The sequence below is a fragment of the Ornithorhynchus anatinus genome, chromosome 12, assembly GCF_004115215.2.
Source record: "Ornithorhynchus anatinus isolate Pmale09 chromosome 12, mOrnAna1.pri.v4, whole genome shotgun sequence".
In the NCBI taxonomy this organism is placed as follows: Eukaryota; Metazoa; Chordata; class Mammalia; order Monotremata; family Ornithorhynchidae; genus Ornithorhynchus; species Ornithorhynchus anatinus.
In genome coordinates this window covers 1029584-1052641 of record NC_041739.1, presented here as the reverse complement: position 1 = coordinate 1052641, position 23058 = coordinate 1029584, and the positions used below count along the sequence as shown (strand labels likewise).

General features: G+C 50.7%; 1 protein-coding gene across 10 annotated transcripts in view; it reads right to left on the bottom strand.

Annotated features, from left to right (window-relative positions):
• The window catches only part of SORBS2 (sorbin and SH3 domain containing 2), a 115024-nt gene that overhangs the window by 57040 nt on the left and 34926 nt on the right, over positions 1 to 23058 (bottom strand). For 5 of the 10 annotated variants that reach the window (XM_029076586.2, XM_029076587.1, XM_029076588.2 and 2 more), the window contains exons 2-4: positions 8750 to 8776; positions 7950 to 8074; positions 5525 to 6149 (exon numbers count right to left, since the gene is read on the bottom strand). In XM_029076586.2, coding sequence (XP_028932419.1) covers positions 5525 to 5998 — 474 coding nt within the window. In that variant the 5' untranslated portion in view covers positions 5999 to 6149; positions 7950 to 8074; positions 8750 to 8776. Of the gene's footprint in view, positions 1 to 5524; positions 6150 to 7949; positions 8078 to 8749; positions 8777 to 9117; positions 9208 to 23058 lie in introns of those variants that run through there. The other 5 variants (XM_029076591.2, XM_029076594.2, XM_029076592.2 and 2 more) reach the window with 3 other exon arrangements.

Here is a 23058-nt window from a genome sequence, read left to right as displayed (position 1 = left end):
GACTCAGTGTGCTGCTGGGGCACTGACAGGCATTAGCTGATCCAATCCCTCGCCCCTGTGGTTCCTGATACCAAGATTCGTTTCCAGAGGATAGTTGAGACTTGCCCAGTGAACTTGGGGAGACGAGGGCTTGGACAAATCCACAAGTGGAGATCAGGGGAAGGGAAGGGTAGAAGAAAGCTGGGCCCATGGCCCGTCATGCAGTGGCGACTTATGACTGAAATCCACAGGGCCTGAAGGACGCAGAAACTAACATGCCCTGTACCCGCTCCAGGGCCCACCCACATGCCACTTCCCTCAAATCGCTCGGATGACAAACAAGTTTGTGTTGAAGGAGGACATAAGTTCGGTTCGGTGGGTTAATGTCCATTTGTTCCTGGACCACAGATTTGTGTAAAAGGAGCAAGGAGGATTTGGGGGCCCGGCCACTGCTCTGGGGCTGGAGAAAGAGCCAGGTGAGTCCAGAGGGAAGCTGGTACCAGAACCGATCAGCAGTTGGGCCATTTCCTGCCCCCTCCAGACCCCTGACTCTCCAGGAAGGGGGTTCCTAGCAGAGCCAGAAGGTTTTCAGAGACACCATATTCCAGAGTGGCCATCAGGCTGGCTGACACCACTGCATTCCACAACGGTGGGGAATGCATGCATTATCTGGTGCATGCGATGGCCAGTCCATGAGATCCACTCCGTGGGGACAAACATGACTCCATCATGTTTCCCTGCTCCTCAAGAAACTCCACTGGTTGCCCATCCACCTTTGCACCAAACAGAAACTCCTCACCATTGGCTTTAAAGAACTCGATCGTCTCTACCCCTCCTACCTCACCTCACTACTTTCCTACTACAACCCAGCCCGCACATTTCACTCCTCTAATGCCAACCTTCTCATTGTACTTTGATCCCATTTATCTCACTGCCAACCCCTCGCTTATGTGCTGCAAAGCCCTCCCTCCTCAAATCTGACAGACAATGACTCTCCCCCACTTCAGAGCCTTATTGAAGGAACATCTCCAAGACGCCTTCCCTGACTGAGCTCCTTTACTCTTTTCCCACTTCCTTCTGCATCACCCTTACTTGCTCCCTTTATTCCCCCTCTCCCCCCAAGGCTCACAGCACTAGTGTACATATCTGTAATTTATTTATTTATATTATCATTATTATTATTAATAATAATGGTATTTGTTAAACACAATGTTCTAAGCGCTGCGGTAGATACAAAGTAATCAAGTTGTCCCACGTGGCGCTCACAGACTTAATCCCCATTTTCCAGATGAGGTAACTGAGGCACAGAGAAGTTAAGTGACTTGCCCAAAGTCACACAGCTGATAAGTGGCAGAGCCAGGATTAGAACCCACGATCTCTGACTCCCAAGCCCGTGCTCTTTCCACTAAGTCACATTGCTTCTGTCTTCCTCTCTAGACTGTAAGCTCACGGTAGGCAGGGAATGTATCTGTTTATCGTTATATTGTATTCTCCCAAGTGCTTAGTACAGTGCTCTGCACACAGTAAGCGCTCATGAAATGTAAGCACTCATTAAATACGATTGAATAAGTGAACTGTGCTCTCTTGTGTCCCCCGGGTGATGGCATAAGCCCAGGGAAGGAGGCTGCAGGGTGGCTGGATGTTGGAGGTCAAAGGCGGGCCTTTGGGTCACCAACACCGGGCCCAAGATGAGGGGGGTAAATCCAGGTGACTCCGAGTGAGGGACCAGCCTCGTCCCAGTGAGGTAACTGAGATCTGCAGGAAATAAGGAACTCCAATGCTTGTGATTTGCCCAGGCCCCTGGGAGTCCCTGGTCCCTGCCATTGGCACCTAGGAAGCTTTTTGTAAATTCTATTATTGGTATCGATGATCATTACCACTTTGATGGTTAATTATCATTATTATTAATTTTATGAGGAAAGAGCACAGGGCTAGTAAGAAGAGCACAGAGTCAGAGGACCTGGGTTCTAATTCCTACTCTGCCACTTGCCTGCTTTGTGACCTTGGGTCAGTCGTTTAATTTCTCTTGGCCTCAATTACCCTACCTGTAAAATGGGGATTAAGGGTGTGAGCCCCATGTGGGGCATGGACTGTATCCAATCTGATTATCTTGTATCTACCCCAGCACTTAGTACAGTGCCTGGCATAAAGCAAACACTTAACAAATACCATTTTAAAAAAGGGTGGGGAATCATGTTGCACTTCGATCACTGACCTTTGGGCAATTGATATTTGCCCCACCTTCATCCTCATGGCATATATGTATGTATCTATAAATTATATATTATAAACTATATTAATGTCTGTCTCTCACTCTAGACTCTAAGCTACTTGTGGACAGGGAAACATGTCTACCAACTCTGTTGTACCTGTACTTTCCCAAGAGCTCGGTACAATGCTCTGCATGCAGTTAACACTCACTAAATATCACTGATTGATTATATGTCATCGAGCCCACGGACGACTAGGTGAAAATCTGGGCGGAAGAGGAAGAGGTTTGGAGACTGATCATCTTGCAGAGCCTTGTGCATCCCAGCCCTGGGATTGTACTTGGCCGGAGACCGTTCCAGCACTGAGCATGTCCCTGACCGGGGTGCTCCTCTGATCAGGGCACATCCCAGCATTGGGCACATCAATGACCGGGGCACATTCTTGACCGGGACACGACCCTGACCAGGACACATCCCTGAAAACAAATTTGAGGACTTCCGGGCCAGCTGGGGCAAGGCCCCACTGCAGTCTGAAACCAGACTCTGACTTGGCTGGCACCAGGCCGCAGGTCCCTCCCTGCAGGGGCAGCACTCGGGAGCTGTGACCCAAGGTACTGATAGTCCGTTTGGACCCGGGGCTGGAGTCCGGTCAACCCTGCTCCTTTCCCTCCACCACAGTCAACAGTGGAATGGAGGGCTGTCCACAGTTCCACAGGCTCTCGGGAAGGCAAGGCCGGACTACTCCGTCCCTTCCCTCGCTTGCCTCCCACTCATTGAAGCCCCCATCTCTCTAGAGAAGCAGCGTGGCTCAGTGGAAAGAGCCCGGGCTTGGGAGTCAGAGGTCATGGGTTTGAATCCCGGCTCTGCCACTTGTCAGCTGTGTGACTGTGGGCAAGTCACTTCACTTCTCTGTGCCTCAGTGAGCTCATCTGTAAAATGGGGATTAAGACTGTGAGCCTCACGTGGGACAACCTGTAATCACCCTATAACTCCCCCAGCACTTACAACTGCGCTCTGCACATAGTAAGCGCTTAACAAATACCAACATTATTATTATTATTAACATCCACTCCTGCTCCTCTGCCACAGGCCTGGACCACCCCATCCTGGGAGGGCCGGAAGGAGTCTGGGCTCTGAGCCGGGGAGACGAGACTGTCTCAGGGACCTCCCGGTAGAGAGCACTGGCACCCCTGGGCCAAAAGTGATCATTTCAATCAGCCGGCCCGGAACAATCCCCACCCTAGCCCCCTCCAGGTCTGGTGCTTTTGGCTAGAGGAACAAAGGTACTTTACCAACTCTCTCCCCAGAGCATTAATGGATGAGGGAGTGGGAATGAGGGCGATTCTGAGCAGTGCGCAAATACCTACTTCCCCCAAAGCCCCAAACTGAATATTTGGCATAGTGAATGGACAATACACTCTTTCATTGCGACAAGGTTGAGTCACCAATCCGGGGCTCAGCAAACACACATCTACTTGCCAGGGGAAGGTCTAGGTTAACGAGCAGGTAAATCCCGTGTTAATTAGCAAACACAGCAGCAGGAGGCAGAGGGGTATTCGGAGCGGACGTCAAACCGACGCAAACAAACACACATGTGCACACAAGAGTCAAAGGCAGTGCAGGCAGGCCAAAGTCCAGATCCTTTCACGGGTGGAATTTTGTTTGCCTTCAGTCAAATGATCGATCAGCCACAACGTTGACTAAGAGCTTACATTATGTGACGCGCTGTGGCCCGTACAGTGCTCTGCACACAGTTAGCGCTTAATAAATACTATCACTACTAGAGGGGATCAGGATCTTGGCTGGAAAATGCAGGCGATCCTGGTTGGGGGCTACGGGTCCCTGCTGAGAGGCTGAGCTGGAAACATTTCTGTATGCCCTGGGGGGAACCGAGTCACAAGAATGAAGTCAAGATGCCCACGAGGGATGAACCAGACTTGGAGGGCTGGAACATGGCCATGGCCAGAGAGAGGAGTTGTCTGTGCAATGTTTTCAGTTCACTGTGGCAGGGAATATGCCTACCAACTTCGTCGTATTGTAGGCTCCCAAGTGCTTAGTACAGTGTTCTGCCCACAGTAAGCGCTCAATAAATACGATCGATTTTTTTAATGGTATTTAAGAACTTACAATGTGCCAGGCACTTTTCTAAGCACTGGGGTAGATACAAGGTAATCATGTTGGACACAGTCCATGTTCACATGGGGTTTACAGTAGTAATCCCCATTTTACAGATGAGGTATGGAGAAGTGAAGTGACTTGCCAAGGTCACACAGCAGACAAGTGGCAGAGCCAGGGTTAGAACCTAGGTCCTTCTGGCTGTGCCCTATCCCTTGGACCACACTGCTTCCCAGCTGACTGATTGATCGATTGATTCAGTTTCTGCCCTCCCGAATGATCCAACCCAAACACCAAACTGTCTAATTGCAGTCTACAGGGGCTTTTATAAAGCTCCCGTCTGCTCCTATCCCATCAGTGAAGAGAGGGTGAGCACAGGGAATGGGGCAGACAGAAAAACCAGCTGGTCCAGAGAGGTTTAGGCAGAACTATGGGCTCTGCTGGGTCACCGGAAGAAAAACCAGGGATGGAGAGGGGAAAGTCGGGGTGTCAGTTGGTCAGTACTGGGAGAGAGTCAGGGATGAAAAGGAAAGACTCGAGGGTGGCATACTATAATTTTAAGCATGAATGTGAGTGTCCACGAGGGCAACCAGCACATAGTTCCCCCAGGTGTCCTGGTGTCCAGGGAGCCCTGGTCTGGACAGACCACCTACGCACTTGGCTCTTCCTACCTCCATCCTAGTACCTGTCTTTTACACTCTGGACTTTCCTTCTTCCTGTAATTTTAGTGTCTGACTCTCCTGCTAGACCGTGACCCCTCTGAGGAGAGGAGTCGGGTCTACTAACTCTACCGCATTCTCCCAAATCTTTAATTTAGTGCTCTGAATACAGTAAACGCTTAGTCAATACTATTGATCGTTGATTGACTGATTGACAGTGGGGTTGATCCAGGGGGTGTCTCTCAGTGACTGATATCCAATCAGACTGGTGCTGACACAAACCAGACTGGGCCCCATAGATCTGGAAGTCAAAAAACTCCGGAAGATGCCTCTCGGTTGAAAGAACAAGTCACTTCCCGAGGTGTAGAAGCAGAAATCCTCACCCTCGGCAGATACTACATTCAGGGGCGTCGGAGAATTCCTCCCTGCTCCTCCTCCCCGTCCCCCATCCAGCCCTCGTTCCCTGCCCGGTCTCATGCCCGTGGGGTTACATGGAGGCAGCACGGACGGGTTAGGAGACGCAAGACAGCTCCGACACAGGAGACGGGCAAACAGAAATACCGGCTGGCAGCCTGGTGCCCAGGCGGGAGCAGCAGCTGAAGGCCTTGATCCCACATCTTTAAGAGGCATCTGGCTGGGTTCTGGAGGAAGCCAAGTGGGCTGTGGTGCACTTTCGGGGCCAGGTCCTGTTTTAGTGTCGCAGAGTGGAGCTAACCGGACCGAGAGGCAAGCGGTGTGGGTCTCAGGCCCAGGGGCCCGGGTGGGCGGGAAAGGCCTCGGCGGAGAGGCCGAGGCTTCTGGGAGCTGAGAGGACTGGAACAGGGCCGCCGGGGGACTCCCCACAGGGTCTCTGTGGCCCTCGGGAAGTTTTGGAGCAGAGGCCTGCCGGGCCCAGCCATCTGCCCCGGGGGCAGGTCCGGTACCCGGTGTGTGGGTGACTGTCTCCACGTATGAGACCGTCGTGGTGGATCGTTGGGAGTACGTGGCCGTCCACTGTGCTGTTGCCGCTGCCTCCTCCTCACTCGGACGGTGCATGGCGTCTGCCGGCGTCGAAGGCGTGGCGATCTTCACCGTGGTGACTGTTGACCGGCTAAGCCTACGCCTGCCGCGCGACTGACTAGTGAGGACCTACCCAGGCCAGCCGGTCTAGCAGAGGGGGTGGGGCGAGACAGGGACCCCTCTTGGGCTAAGAGCACCCACACAGCAAGGTGCCAGGAAGGAGAGAGAGAGACAGGCAGTTAGCGGGAACGGGATCCGAAGGCCGTCGGTCTCCCTGTAGCCACTCTGAGGGTGAGATAACCAGGGACTCCCGGAGTGCAAAGAGCATCCTGGTTCAGACTATCGCTGCAGGCTGGACCCCATGGCCGGGCGTGTGCGGTGGATTTATTTAGGTATTTATTAAGCGCTTACTATGTGCCAGGCATTGTACTAAGCGCTGGGGGTGGATACAAGCAAATCGGATTTGCACTGACTGGGGCCTGATCCAAGGCCACCCCCGGCAGGCTGATGACCGCATAGAGGACCCTAGGCAGTATAAACTCCTTGTAGGCAGGAATTGCATCTACCAAATCTGTTGTATTGCACTCTCCCAAGTGCTTAGTTCAGTTTTCTGCACACAGTAAGCATTTAATAAATACCACTGACTGATTAGTGGCCTTGTTGACATCGAGATGTCTCTGCACCCACTTGGTCAAAACTCCAATACCAGCAGACAGCTGGGATCTCTCTGGCATCTCCCCAAGGACCACACAGGTATATGTGGAAGCAAATATCCCCAAAATGGACACAAGATGTCCTTTAGGCTGAGGAATGGGCAACATGTGACAAGGTTTATACACCATCCAAATGACTCAGCTGTCACATCAAAATAAGAGATTTGGAATTACCTCACCTCCATGCCTCCTCCCTCCAGGAGTCTGGATTTCAGAGTGGGTGAGACTCTCAGCTGCTTTAAGTCAGCACTCCCATAGTGCCACAAGTCCTACCGGTGGGTCACCTGTTGCCCCGGGATCAGAGATTTGAGGATGCGGCCATTCCAGGGGGTCCTTTAGGCCTCGATGCGGTTATGCCACGGTGCCAGTGGGCGGGAAGCCCAGCTCCTGCTCCGCAACATTCTCTGAGCATCCCCGGCCAGCTGGCCCTGATATCCTGAGCCCTTCCAGCAAATCAGATAAACCTTGGAATTGGATGTGTCTCGACTCCATAAATAAAGCCCTCCTGCCTCTGCGGAGCCCTGGTCTCCCAGCATTAGCACCGAGCCCTTCCGGGGTCAGAACTTCTTGAGAGAACTCTGCCACGTGGGTGGAAAAACCTCGGTCCACTACCCAGCCCGCGGTGGGGTCTGTGGGAGCTGAAGGACAGAACAACGGAAAAGAGGGCAGAATCGGTGGGGTGAGCAGTGTCCGGAGGGCCAGACTGTGACTTGTGCGGGTCCCGGGGCTATTCAATTTTGGGACCACCCCAACCCCGATGCGACAGGAGATGTCATTATGTCACACTGGGCCCCTCCTTCGTCTCCACTTCGAGGCAGCAGCTGGAGTCCCACCTCGAGGCGGCAGCTGGTCGGGGAAGGATTGGGCAGGAGGAACTACAGGTCAGATCCAACTCTGCACTGCCCCCTCTGATGTCACCCATGCACGGTGGCCTTCTTGGGAAGGTCTGGTTTGGGCACCATCTGGGTGGCAGCTGGGACCATCCTCTTTTAGTTCAGTACTTGTGCTAGGTCAGCCAAAGAAGCCACTAGACTGTCAGGTTCTTGTGGCAGGGAATGTGTCTACCAACTCTGTCATATTGTACTCTCCCAAGTGCTTAGTACAGTGTTCCGCACAGAATAGGTGCCGAATAAAAACGATCGATTGATTGTTTGAAGCCACACTGCACTCAGAGGAGATACGAGCAAAGCCACGAGACAGTGAATCGAAGCCTTTGAAAGGCCCCCAGAGGTGCAGGATGCCAGAGGACAGTGGAAGCAGAATGGGGAGTGTACCTGGGAAGAAGGTTTTTTGTCTTGCAAGTTGGGCCGGACGCTTCTGAATCCTTTTGCTGCAAGTGATGAATAAATCGCATCTCCGCTCAGCGGCTCTTGGGCTCGCTCATTGTAAGCTCTCCAAGCTTCTGGGGAGAAAGAAAAGCATAAGCAGACATTGGATGCATCAGCCCCGCCCCAGCCGGTCCTCTAGAGAACATAACCTGGGATGCCAACTGGTTCCACCGTGCTAGAGTGGAAGCTCCTTGTGGGCAGGCAGTGTGTCACTTCTCTTCTCATTCCTTATCTCCCCTATGTCCCTCCAACACTTCAATACCTCCCTGCCATCTAAGCACTGAGTGTGTGGCCCATCCCCACTCTACTGCTGCATTTCTGTACCTACATTTATACTCTACTGCTTCCTCTTACCTATAATTGATTGCAGCACCTGCTTCCCCCACTACCCGGTAAGCTCCTTGAGGACAGGGATCATCTCTGCTAACTGAATGCACTTTCCCAAGCACTCAGGACAGTGTTCTGCACCCAGTGGGTGTCCAGTACAGGGCTCTGCACCTGGTGGGCACTTAGTACAGTGTTCTGCACCCGGTGGGTGTCCATTACAGGGCTCTGCACCCGTTGAGCATTCAGTAAAGTGTTCTGCATTCAGTGGGGCTCAGTCTATACCGTACTGCTACCATCCATCCCCAGTAGCTGGACACAGGGCTGTCCAGAGAAGGGGGTGGGCCCCCAGACAGCACAGAGGAGCCGCGGTTGCCGGTGTTAAGGAAATGCTGTGAGTTTGGAAGGTTCTTTTCTTTTACCTGAATCTGGAGATTGAGAGTCTCGTCCTGAAACAAAAAGAAAAACCAAGGTTATTGTCAGCCCACATTAAACCACTGAGTACAAAACAACTGAAATGACACTTTTACTTTCCATTTTATTTATTTTGATTCTTCCATTGATGACTATTTCTCTGCCTCCCTCCCCTGCTAGAGAGGAGGGTCCTTGGGGGCAGAGAACATGTCTTGTTTTTCTGCACCTCTCCCAAGTACTTAGTACAATGCCTCGTCCTCAGTAAGGATGCAGTGGATACAATTACTGAAAAACTGCTCATCGGACAGCAGAGGTGCCAACTGTATGCTTTTCATGGGAGCCATCAGAGCCCAGACCGGGAGTGAGTCAAGAATACCTGTGGCCAATAGGTTTGGAGAACTCTGCACTCTCTTCACCGCGGTTAGTGCGACAGACATGGCGGAGGTTTAGTCAGCCCCACTGCGATCTGCAAGCACAAAACGACATTGCACAGGCCCCACACAAAGAGCAAGCACAGACAGAGTCCACATTGAGGGCCTGGGGGCGGTGACGTGAGGGAGGGGCGGCTGGTCGAATGGGGACCGTGGCCCCCCACTCATGAATCCGAAAACAGAACTCTTCATCTCCCCACCCAAACCCTGCCATCCCCTTGACTTTTCCATCACTGTAGACAGCACCACCACCAACCTCCTCTTCTCACAAGTCTGTAGCCTTGGCATTATCCTTGACTCATCTCTCTCAGTCAACCCACACAGTCAATCTGTCACCAAACCCTGTGGGTTCCACCTTCACAACATTGCTAAAATCCACTCTTTCCTCTCCATCCAAACTGCTACCATGTTAATCCAAGTACTTATCCTGAATCAACTACCACATCGGTCTCTTTGCTGACCTCCCTGCCTCCTGTCTCTCCCCACTCCAGTCCATTCTTCACTCCTCTGCCCATTCAATCCACATTTTTCCACTCCTCAAGAACCTCCAGTGGCTGCTGACCTACCACTGCATCAAACAGAAACTCCTTACCAACAGCTTTAAAGCCCTCAATCAGCTCTCTTCCTCCTATTTTACTCTCTGATTTCCTAATATAACCCAGCACGCACACTTTGTGCCTCTAATGTCAATCTACTCACCGCACCTCTATTTCATCTATCTAATATCCTGCCTCTGGCCTGGAACTCCTTCCCCCTTGATATCCGAAGGGCAGTCACTCTCTCCATCTTCACAACTTCATTAAAATCACATCTCCAAGAGGTCTTCCCTGACTAAGCCCTCATTTCCCCCATACCCTCTCTCTTCTGCATCACCCTTGCATGTGGATTTGCAGCCTTTATTGATCCCACCCTCAACCCCACAGCACTTATGTACGTAACCATAAATTATTTTAATGTCAGTTGGCCCCTCTAGTAAGGCCTAGTAGATAGAACATAGGCCTGGGAAACAGAAGGACCTAGGTTCTAATCCCAGCTCCACTCCACCAGTTGTCTGTGTGACCTCGGGCAAGTCACTTCACTTCTCTGCCCCTCAGTTACCTCATCTGTAGAATGGGGATTAAGACTGTGAGCCCCACATGAAACAGGGACTGTGTCCAACCTGATTAGCTTCTATCTACACCAGCGTTTAGAACCGTGCTTGACACACATTATGAGCTTAACAAATACCATCATCATTATTATCATCATTATTGTGGGTTGGGAACATGTCTACCAATTCTACTGTAATTGTACGCTCCCGAGAAATTAGTACCGTGCTCTGCACACCAAAAGCTTTCAGTAAGTACCATTGATGATTGATTGAATGATTCATGTGTCTACCTGGGACTTTGTTTTTTCCCTCACTTAGGGGAAAAGACCCCTCCAGGCCCCGGCTGGGGGAGGAAGCTTGGAATCAAAGGATAAATGTTCTTCTGGGAAGATGAGGCCATGGGTCCCAGGCACCTTAGTCCCCCAGCTGGGCCATAAACAGAGAAGCAGCGTGGCGCAGTGGAAAGAGCACGGGCTTTGGAGTCAGGGCTCATGAGTTCGAATCCCAGCTCTGCCACTTGTCAGCTGTGTGACTGTGGGCAAGTCACTTAACTTCTCTGTGCCTCAGTTCCCTCATCTGTAAAATGGGGATTAAGACTGTGAGCCCCACATGGGACAACCTGATTCCCCTGTGTCTACCCCAGCGCTTAGAACAGTGCTCTGCACATAGTAAGCGCTTAACAAATACCAACATTATTATTATTATTATTAAGTGTGCTGTGGCCCCTGGTCTAGACTGTTTTATCCAATGGCTTCCAAGCAGGTCCCTTCAACCCATCCATTCCCCCCAGCGTTCCTACTCAGCTACTCAGCTCACCTCTTCCTGACCTGATCAAGCCTGGTGATCGATCCACTCACCTACAACCCCTTGTGCCAGCTTGGAACACCTCTCCTTCCTTAACTTGGAAAACCCTCATCCCTCCACCCCCATTCAGAGCAACCTCCTCCAGGAAGCCTTCTCTGATTAATTCCCCACTCCTGGTCTTGTCACCTTATTTCCCTTCATCCACCTGGCCATCTACCTACCTAACTGCTGCCCGAGGGAGGGCTGAAATTGGGAAACTGCCACGGACAGAATTGCAGGGCACACTGCTTTCCCGAAAGGAGCTGCTCTTTCTGGAAGAAGCTCGGTAAGGATCGGGAGACACCGAAGCAAAAGCAAAAACATCACCTGGTACTGAAAAAAGCAAACAAGACAGCACAACAAGCGTTTGTGTCTGTGCCTGTTCAGGGTGCCCTAGCGGACCTCATCTGCTAGCTCTACCGTACTTTCCCAAGCATTTACTACAGTGTTCTGTACTCATTTGGCATTCAGAAATAGTATTGATTGAATAATTGCAATGCAGTTGGAACAGAAGCTTCCACATTGGCCTTTTCAGCCACACACCAACACAACCAAGATTGAATTTCTCAGAGAATGGCATCTCTCCAGGCATGATAGGTAGGACATCAGCAGTATACCTGCAAGGAGGCACATTTCTGTGGTTGAAAGAAGCAGCAGTCTAATGGATAGAGCTTGGATCTGACCTCATCTTCCCACCCAAACTCTGTCCTCCCTTGACTTTTTTATCACCATGTACACCACCACCATCCTCCTTGTCTCACAAGCCCATAACCCTGGCATTATCCTCGATTTGTCTCTCTCATTCAACCCACACATTCAATCTGTCACCAAACCCTGTTGGTTCAAACTTCATAGCATTGCTAAAATCTGCCCTTTCTTCTCCATCCAAATTGCTACCATGTTAATCCAAGCACTTATCCTATTAGAGAAGCAGTGTGGCGCAGTGGAAAGAGCACAGGCTTTGGAGTCAGGGCTCGTGAGTTCGAATCTCGGCTCTGCCACTTGTCAGCTGTGTGACTGTGGGCAAGTCACTTCACTTCTCTGTGCCTCAGTTCCCTCATCTGTAAAATGGGGATTAAGACTGTGAGCCCCACGTGGGACAACCTGATTCCCCTGTGTCTACCCCAGCGCTTAGAACAGTGCTCTGCACAAAGTAAGCGCTTAACAAATACCAACATTATTATCCTGCCTCGACTACTGTATCAGCCTCCTTGCTGGCCTCCCTGACACCTGTCTCTCCCAACTCCGTACTTCACTGTGCTGCCTGGATCATTTTTCTATGAAAACATTCAATCCACGTTTTCCTATTCCTCAAGAACCTCCAGTGGTTGATGATCTACTGCTGCATCAAACAGAAACTTCTTAAGATCAGCTTTAAAGCACTCTCTCCCCTCTTATTTTACCTTGCTGAATTCCTACTACAACCCAGCATGCACACTTCACGCTTCTAATGTCAACCTACTCACTGTACTTCGATTTCATCTATCTTGCTGCCGACTCCTCACTAATGTCCTACCTCTGGCCTGGAACTTCCTCCCCCTTGATATCCAATGGACCATCACTCTTCCCATCTTCAAAGCCCTAGTAAAATCACATCTTCAAAGAAGCCTTCCCCGACCAAGTCCTCACTTCCCCTACTCCCTCTCTTTACTGCAGCCCTCTTGCACATGAATTTGCAGATGGTGGCGAGGCTGCCAATGGTGGGGGTAGGGATGGGGTTGGGGGCGAGGTCAGGGAGGAGATGGTGGGAGGGATGGGGATGATGGCGGAGATTGGGGTGGGGGTGATGACGAGCGGAATGAGGACGATAGGAATAATAGGGATGGGAATGATGGGAATGAGGGAGAGCTTCGGGTGACACAGAGGGCCATTTGGGGGTGATGTTAGAGGTGGTGCTGATGACAATGCGACCCTCTGGCTATGAGACAATCCCTGCCTGAGAGTGAATATACCCTCTCTAGTGGGAAGGCAATCTCTGCCAGAAAAACAGACTATACTCTTCTCTGCAATTCTTGGCAATCTGGGGGAGAAGCCATTTCCCCCTTTCCCAGATCCGAGATGGTGCTGGCCACTGGGAATCTGGTGTCCAGATGTGTGACTCACATTGCCAATGGGCTGAGAACTCACAACCACCTGCAGCACTCAGTGCACACACCCCACACCTCAAGCCTTCAGCTCACAGTACACTCCTCACACCTGCAGCCCTCAGCACACTCTTCACATTCCTTAGAGCTTATAGTCCAGCTCATCCGAGCTTCCCCTTTCCCCTCTTCCTCCTCTCACTAATTGATTTTAGAGTCTGTCACCTTTCCAAGACTCCTTGTGGGAAGGAATACTGTCTATTTTGCTCTCCCAAGCACTCACTTGTGTGCTCTGCACACAGTAGACTGTAAACTCATTATGGGCAGGGAATGTGAATGGTAATTCTGCTCATTCTCAGTCTAGAAGTGGGGGGAGACAGGCATCAAAACAAGTAAACAGGCATCAATATAAATAGAATTGTAAATCTATACACATCAAAACAAGTAAACAGGCATCAATATAAATAGAATTATAGATATATACAAACACACATAACTGCTGTGGGGGGCAGGGGGAAGGGCAAAGGGAGCGAGCTGAGGTGATGTGGAAAGGAGGAAAAGGGGGGTTTAGTCAGGAAGGCCTCTTGGAGGAGGTGAGCCTTCAGTAGGGCTTTGAAGGGGGGGAAGAGTGAATGGCGATTGCTTGATGGTACTCTACTAAGCGCTTAGTACAGTGTTCTGCACATAGTAAGTGCTTGATAAATAGCATTGATTGATTGAGTAGATGTTCAAAAGATTCGATGACTGACTGATGAATATTTGATTATCCGAAGGACCGCCCAAACCCTATCTCTGTGGGAGCTGAGGTCTGACACCCCGTTGACCCCTGGCAACTGGCCGGGGACTGGCCGGGTTTGGCGCGACCCCCTGTGACTCCCGCCCTCAGGCTCTCGGGCAGGGGGGCGGGGCTGAAGGGCACAGCAGCTCGTTAACGATGTCCCCCTCTCCACCTCCCATTCCCCAAAGACAGGATGAGAGCAGCCTTGCAGGAGGATAATAACTGTGGTATTTGTTAAGCGCTTGCTATGTGCCAAGCACTATAATAATAATAATGTTGGTCTTTGTTAAGTTCTTACTATGTGCCGAGCAGTGTACTGAGCGCTGGGGTGGATACAAATCAGGTTGGATACAGTCCCTGTCCCACACAGGGCTTACAGTGTTCATCCCCATTTACAGACAAGGTAACAGACACCAAGAAGTGAACTGACTTGCCCAAGGCCACAAAGCTGACAAGTGGCAGAGTTGGGAATAGAACCCAAAAGCTTCTGATTCCCAGGCCCATGCTCTATCCACGACATCTTGCTCCTTTTCCTTTGGGGGAGAAAGAGGCATGTCCCCAGGGGCGGGGGGTGGACGGTGCCGTATCCCTGACGTCATCCAGCGTTTAGAACAGTGCTTGGCACATAGTAAGTGCTTAACAAATACCATCATTATTATCGGAATGGGGGGCACCCCCATCCCAATTCCCCTCCATCAGCTCCAGCATCTGCTCTTCGTCTGACCAGCCCGGAGCAGGAGGGTGGAGGCTGGGGCCCAGGGGAGGAGCCCTTTTCAAGGAGCTGGTCCCAGATGGGGCCGACAAAGAGCGCACTCTCTGCCCCACACTCTGGTCCACTCTGTGCCCAGCACTTCTCCACGCTACAGAAGGAACGGAATAATTAGATCGGATGATCCCTGACCCTCACGGAGCCCCTAGAGACAGAGGGAGACGCAGAGAGACAGAGATGCAGACGTGAGAGCCAGAAACACCCCGTTAAATATAACCTGGGAGCCTGGGCGCCGGGGGAGCCCAGAAATAGAAGACGGCGGCGGGCACAGGGGGCTGTTTTTAGCCCTCTGGCGCATAGACCCTGAGCGTCAGAGCTGTTTCTGGAGGCCGCAGGAGACCCTTTCGGCCTGTCCTTTTCGGGCTTTCGCTGGCGCCGACCAAAGCCAGACCAGAGCAGTTCTCTCCTTTAGTGAAGCACCGGAGCTTAGTAGAAAGAAAGAGGTTTGGGAGTCAGAGGACGTGGGTTTTAATACTGGTTCTGCCACTTGTCTGCTGTGTGTCCTTAGGCAAGCCACTTCGCTTCTCTAGGCCTCAGTTCCCTCATCTCTAAAATGGGGATGAAGACTTTGAGCCCCACGTGGGACAATCTGATTACCTTGTAACTACCCCAGTGCTTAGATCAGTACTTGGCACAGAGTAAGCACTTAACAAATACCATTATAGTAATAATTATTATTATCATCCTGCTGGGCACCCTGGAACAGCCCCGGGAGAAGGGCTCAGCCAGGACTATGCCGAAGAGGGGCCGTTTGGTGCTGGAGCGGACCACCAGGCCGCGGAGAGGACCTTGAAGCCCTTGCGACCCAGCCCTGGACCCTCCCCTGGCTGTCCAAGCGACCAGAGAGGAACGATGATCCCCCCCAGGGAGGGGACCCCCCTCCAGCTCCCTGTTTCCTGTTGCGTGTCGGTGTAATAATAATATTATCGTGGTATTTGTTAAGTACTTACTATGTGCCGGGCACTTTACTAAGCACTGGGGTGGATACAAGCAAATTGGGTTGGACACAGTCCCTGTCCCACGTGGGGCTCTCGGTCTCAATCCCCATTTTACAGATGAGGCAACTGAGGCCTAGAGAAGTAAAGTGATTTGCCCAAGGTCACACAGCACTGGCCTGTCTCTCCAGAAAGCCTTGGCACCCCATCCCCACCCTCCAGTGCAGCACGTCGCCCCAAAGATGGCCAAAGATCTCAGTGGATGGGCTCTCTCGCTTACCAAGCACTCCAATGGCCCGTCTGGAATGCGTCTCTGCCTTTCCTCCCGAGGTTTGTGTTCATCCCAACATAGTTGTTTTTGCTTAAATGATGCACTGCCTTGTCCTCCGCACCCCCCTCCCCACCTCCTATGCCTCTGCGAAACCAACAGGTCATCATTTTCCACTCATGGGTGGCAGCGTAGCCTAGTGGACAGAGCATGAGGCCGTGGACAGCAGACCCGAGTTCTAGTCCTGGCTCTGCCCCTGCCCTATTATGACACCTTGGACCACTCAATCAAACCGGGCCTCCATTTCCTCACCTGCAAAATGGGGATGAAACACCTACACTCCCTCCCTTTTAGACTGTGTTGAGGTGGAAGGACTATGTCCTGATTATTTTGTGTCTACCTCAGCGCTTAGCATAGTGCTGAGCACATGGTAAATGCAAAATAAAACCCATTATTAATAGTTAACATTATTCTGAGTCCCTAAACGCCATGTTGGGGAAGCAGCATGGCTCAGTGGAAAGAGCCTGGTTTGGAAGTGAGAGATCGTGGGTTCTAATCCCGGTTCTGCCGCTTGCTAGCCGTGTGACTTTGGGCAAGTCACTTAATAATGATAATAATGTTGGTATTTGTTAAGCGGTTACTATGTGCAGAGCACTGTTCTAAGCGCTGGGGTAGATACAGGGTAATCAGGTTGTCCCAAGTGAGGCTCACAGTCTTAATCCTCATTTTACAGATGAGGTCACTGAGGCACAGAGAAGTTAAGTGACTTGTCCACAGTCACACAGCTGACAAGTAGCAGAGCCGGGATTCGAACGCATTATCTCTGACTCCCAAGCCCGTGCTCTTTCCACTGAGCCACGCTGCTTCCCTTAACTTCTCTGTGCCTCAATTACCTCATCTGTAAAATGGAGATTAAAACTGTGAGCCCTACGTGGGACAACCTGATCACCTTGTATCCCGCAGCGCTTAGAACAGTGCTTTGCACATAGTAAGTGCTTAACAAACACCACCATTTATTTTTATTTATGTTTAGCTCCTGATAAAGGAGACATTAAAAAAAACAAAAAACAAAGTCCTTTTCGGAGTGGGGAAGTGAGTGCAAGATAGGTCCTGAACACCGTCGGCCAGTTGAAATCCGGGATTATTTATCCGAGCACAAGAACCCTGTTTACTAGGGTAGCGGGAGCTTGAATGGGAAGCAGCGTGGCTCAGTGGAAAGAGCATGGGCTTGGGAGTCAGAGATCATGGGTTCGAATCCCAACTCTTCCACTTGTCAGCTGTGTAACTTTGGGCAAATCACTTAACTTCTCGGTGCCTCCGTGACCTCATCTATAAAATGGGGATTAAGACTGTGAGCCTCACGTGGGACAACCTGATTACCCTGTATCTACCCCAGCGCTTAGAACAGTGCTCTGCACATAGTAAGCGCTTAACAAATACCAACATTATTATTATAGAGAAGCAGCGTGGCTCAGTGGAAAGAACCCAGGCTTGGGAGTCAGAGGTCATGGGTTCGAATCCTAGCTCTGCCACTTAGTTGTGTGACCATGGGCAAGTCACTTCACTTCTCTGTGCCTCAGTTCTCATCTGCAAAATGGGGGTGAAGACTGTGAGCCTCACGTGGGACAACCTGATTACTCTGTATCCCCCCCAGCGCTTAGAACAGTGCTCTGCACATAGTAAGCGCATAACAAATACCAACATTATTGAGAGACGACGAGAGCAGCGAGCGAGGATCGCAGGGTCAACCAGGCCCTGCGGGAGCGGCAGTACCTCATTGAGACCACTATGGGGCAGTGCACCACATCGCAACAGCGCATGCGCAGTGCCCGGAGCTGTGCACACTACGGCCCCCTCCTGGACAAAAAGAGTTACTGCTCTTCTCGGCCCGGCCGCTGGTGTCGGGGCTGTCAATCATTCATTCAATCGTTATTTAATAATGTTGGTATTTGTTAAGCGCTTACTATGTGCAGAGCACTGTTCTATGCGCTGGGGTAGATACAGGGTAATCGGGTTGTCCCACATGAGGCTCACAGACTTCATTCCCATTTTCCAGATGAGGTCACTGAGGCCCAGAGAAGTGAAGTGACTTGCCCACAGTCACACAGCTGACAGGTGGCAGAGGCAGGATTAATAATAATAATAATAATGTCGGTATTTGTTAAGCGCTTACTATGTGCAGAGCACTGTTCTAAGCGCTGGGGTAGATACAGGGTAATCAGGTTGTCCCACGTGAGGCTCACAGTTATTCCCCATTTTCCAGATGAGGGAACCGAGGCACCGAGAAGTGAAGTGACTTGCCCAAAGTCACACAGCTGACAAGTGGCAGAGCCGGGATTCGAACCCATGACCTCTGACTCCTAAGCCCATGCTCTTTCCACTGAGCCACGGATTCAAACCCATGACCTCTGGCTCCCAAACCCGGGCTCTTTCCACTGAACCACGCTGCTTATTTAGTGAGCGCTGTGCTCATCCGCTCATTTGTATATATTTTTATTATCCTATTTATTTGTTAATGAGATGTTCATCGGCTTGATTCTATTTATTGCTATTGTTTTAATGAGATGTACATCCCCTTGATTCTATTTATTGCTATTGTTTTTGTCTGTCTGTCTCCCCCAGTTAGACTGTAAGCCCATCAATGGGCAGGGACTGTCTCTATCTGTTGCCAATTTGTACATTCCAAGCATTTAGTTCAGTACTCTGCACATAGTAAGTGCTCAATAAATACTATTGAATGAATGAATTGTGTGTAGAAGACTGTACTGAGCGCTTGGGAAAATACAACAAAAAGCAGACACATTCCCTGCCCATAACAAGCTTAGAGGGGGAGACAGACATTGATATGTACAAATTAAATTACACCTATGTACATCCTGCCTCCGCCACCTGTCAGCTGTCTGACTTTGGGCAAGTCACTTAACTTCTCGGTACCTCAGTGAACTCAGCTGTAAAATGGGGATTAAGACTGGGAGCCTCACATGGGACAACCTGATTATTTTGTATCTACCCCAGCGCTTAGAACAGTGACGAGCACCTAACAAATAATAATTATCTAGGTATTTGTTAAGCACTTATTATGTGCAGAGCACTGTTTTAAGCACTGGCGTAGATACAGGGTCATCAGGTTGTCCCACATGAGGCTCACAGTCTTAATCCCCATTTTACCAATATTATTATTATTATTATTAGTGCTGTAGGACTGGGAGAGGAGATGATTACAGTGAGCCAGTCAGAGCGATGCAGAAGAGTAGGAGAAGAGAAAATGAGGGTTTAATAATAATTATGATATTTGTTAAGCACTTACTATGTGCTAAGCACTGTTCTAAGTGCTGGGGTAGATACAGGGTAATCAGCTTGTCCCGAGTGGGGCTCACATTTTTAATCTCCATTTTACAGATGATATAACTGAGGCAGAGAGAAGTTAAGTGACTTGCCTAAGGTCACACAGCAGACAAGTGGCAGAGGCAGGATTAGAAACCATGATCTCTGACTCCCAAGCCCGTGCTCTTTCCACTAAGCCATGCTGCTGCTTTTCTATCAGGGAAGGCCTCTTGGAGTGGAGGTAGCCTTTGGTTCTTCACAGAAGCAGCGTGGCTTAGTGGAAAGAGCCCGGGGTTAGGTGTCAGAGGTCCTGGGTTCTAACCCTGTCTCCACCATTTGTCAGCTGTGTGACTTTGGGTGAGTCACTTTACTTCTCTGGGCCTCGGTGACCTCATCTGTAAAATGGGGATGAAGACTGTGAGCCCCTCGTGGGACAACCTGATTACCCTGTATTTATGCCAGTGCTTAGAATAGTGCTTGGCACATAGTAAGCGCTTAACAAATACCAAAATTATTATTCTAGGAGAATCAGACGCCCCTCTTTCAGTGGGGTCTGAATTTCGAAGGACCCTTGGCTTCAAACTCTCAAAAGGATGAAAGAAGTTGCTGAAGGTGAAGCAAGGCTCAACCTTAATCCTAGCCCTAGGTTTAGCTCTTACCCAAGCCCCCAGCTCCGACCCTGATCTTAGTCAGCCCGGTCCTTAGCCAGTCCAGCATCTAGTCAGTCCTAGACCCTCTCTAGCTTAGTCACATACTTAGTGCCCAGCCCTTCATGCCCGTTCCACTCTCACATCTCATCTTCATCCTGCAACGCAGCATGGTTCTGGGCAGGTGCGGCTCGAGCTGTTAACGGAAGATGATGGGCCTCCTCTCCACAGTTAATCAGCATCAGTCACAGCTCAGCCCTACCTGGCCACGGTGACCTGACATGAACGGGGCCCAGGGACTGGGGAGGCAGTGTGGACTGGTGGAAAGCACCTAGAGCTGGGAGTCAGGAGACCTGAGTTTGAGTCTCCACTCTGTTCCTGGACTGTTCTGTGACCTTCGGCAAGTCACCAAACCTCTCTGAGCTTTTATTTCTCCATCTGCAAGATGGAGAGAAGATCACCGTTTTCCCTCCCTTTTAGACCATTAGTCCCATGTGAGACAGGGACTGTGTAGGATTTGGATATCCTATATCTAACCCAGTGCTTAATACATAATAATTGTGGTATTTGCTAAGCATTTACTATGTGTCAAATACTGTCCTAAGCACTGGAGTAAATACAAGTTAATCAAGTTGAGTGCAGTCCCTGTCCTACATGGGGCTCACAGCCTAAGTAGAAGAGAGAACAACTAATCCCCACTTCACAGGTGAAGAAACTGAGGCACAGATAAACTAAGCAACTTGTCCAAGGTAACTCAGCATACAAGTGTCAGAGCTGGAATTAGAACCCAGGTGCTCTGACTCCCAGGCCCAGGCCCTTCCCACTAGATACACTGCTACAGTGCTTGGCACATGATAGTGCTAAAGAAATATTATTATGATTAAATTTGTTGCTGAATACTCTCTCCCTCTGCCATGTGTTGTGCTCTGTGCTGAGCAGCTGGCAGTTTTGCCATCAGGAAGGCATTTGGCTAAACTGCTAATCCCGGGCAGACGCCTCAAAGCACTAGATCCGGAAGCCCGAGTCTACCCAAACTCCCTCCCGTCTTGCCCCCAGGTGAAAAGGAAATGCTTGCTGGAGGCCAGGGTTGGGGAGGCAGGGGGCTGAGAGTGTCGGGGAACCTGGGGGTTGCAGTACAAAAGGGTCTGAGGGGCCTGGGGGCCAGACCACTGGTCCTGGCTTACCCCATCTCTAAATTTGGTGCCTGGCCAAGAATTTCCTACAAAACTATTTTCTTTCTATTCCCTGCCAAGAAATGTCCCCCTACAAGATTCCACCCTCTTCCCCTCCCATATCTGGCCCAGGACAGAATTTCTTCTTTTTCTAAGAATAAACAAATGATTTTGGTTCACAGCAATGCCGGTCTGCGGCTGGAACTGAATATCTCTTTATATAGTAAAAGTGGCCCAGACCCTCCGCCCGGTGGGGGAATGAAGGGTCTCCATTGGATGGGAATTTGCAAAATGAAGTTTTTCTCCCAGCCCCAACCACCACGCTTCTGAGAAGCCTGGTGGAAGGCAGCCTGCCTCTTTCTTCTCCCCTGCCTCCCCTCCCTCCTTCACACTGCCGTTCCCTGGCCACCTACTTTTTCTAGAAAGCAGCAAGCGAAAATTAATTTCTCTGACCAAAGAGCATCTTGGAAACCAATCCGGGTGTCAAGGGGCCAGAGGGGGCCATTTCCTGCCGGCACCGCCAGAGTGAGAAGGCGAGCGCTGCAGGGTGAATAAACACACAGACTTGCCAATTAGCTGTCCCCATCCAAGTAGGAGAACAGGAGAAGCAAGCTGGAGCAGCTTGCCAGCTTCCGGGAGCCCGGAATCTCATTGCAGGGAAGAGCTCAGGCCCCCGAAAGATGCTGGGAAGCAGCAGGTAGCAGGGCAATGAATGGGAAGAAGGAGGATTTTATGTTAGAGGGAAGGTAAGCTCCGTGAGCTCATTTTGGGCAGGGAATGGGTCTGTTTATTTTACTCTACCAAGCGCTTAGTACAGTGCTCTGCACACAGTAAGCGCTCAATAAATATGATTGAATGAACTGAATGAGTGAGCCGAGGACATGGACGGAGGCAGGCAGAGTGGCGCACGTTGTGCCCTATCTTGGGAAAAGATTGGATTGTGGCAGTCAGCAGATATGCCCAGATCACTTCTGCTTCCTCTTCACAGGGGATGGTGCCTCTCTCTCCACCCTGCTTCCCCTCCCCTAGGGCAACAGTATGCACACACCACATATACATATATGCATATATACTCATTTCCCTGCACCCTCATGCACCCCTACAACTTTGTACACAAAATACACACACGCACTCACCCCCATACACCCCAACAAATCTGCACCCCTGCATACACAAACCCTTGGAAAAGGTAGTGGGATGTTCAAAAGACAAGCAGACCCATGGAAGGAAGCGGACCCACTGAAGGGTGAGGAACCATGGAAGGGAGCAGACCCGTGATAGGAGCAGCAGGGGACACTCACACTGTAGTAGACACCTCCCTCCATGGTAGGGATGACAGAGGACCGAAGCTGCTGAGTACGTCCCATCCAATCGGGGCTGCCGCGACCCTGGCCCGGGCAAGCAGGAGCGGTACTGTCTGCCCTCGACTGTGGTCCGGGGTCAGGACTATCAAAAATGGATGACGGAAAACAGGAGCTTCTCCACCGAAACATAGTCTGCTCTGTGGGAGGCGGGGCGGCGGGGTTATGCCTCCGTCTGGCCCTCAGCTTTGGGTATCCACACTGGAGGGGGTATCGGTCCAGGGACAACACAGGCCAGAAGGGGCACGGGTCAAGGGAACACCTGGGCCACAACCCAGAGACCCTGGACCAGAGAGGTTGGAGGTCCAGAGACCACCTGGGCCAGAGAGGTTGGAGGTCCAGAGACAAACCCAGGCCAGCTCTCATTGCCAACCCTAGGGCAGGACCTAGGAGCTAGATTCATTCATTCATTCAATAGTATTTATTGAGCGCTTACTATGTGTAGAGCACTGTACTAAGCGCTTGGAATGTACAAATTGATAACAGATAGAGACAGTCCCTGCCCTTTGACAGATTTACAGTCTAATCGGGGGAGACGGACAGACAAGAACAATAGCAATAAACAGAATCAAGGGGATGAACATCTCATTAAAACAATAGCAAATAAATAGAATCAAG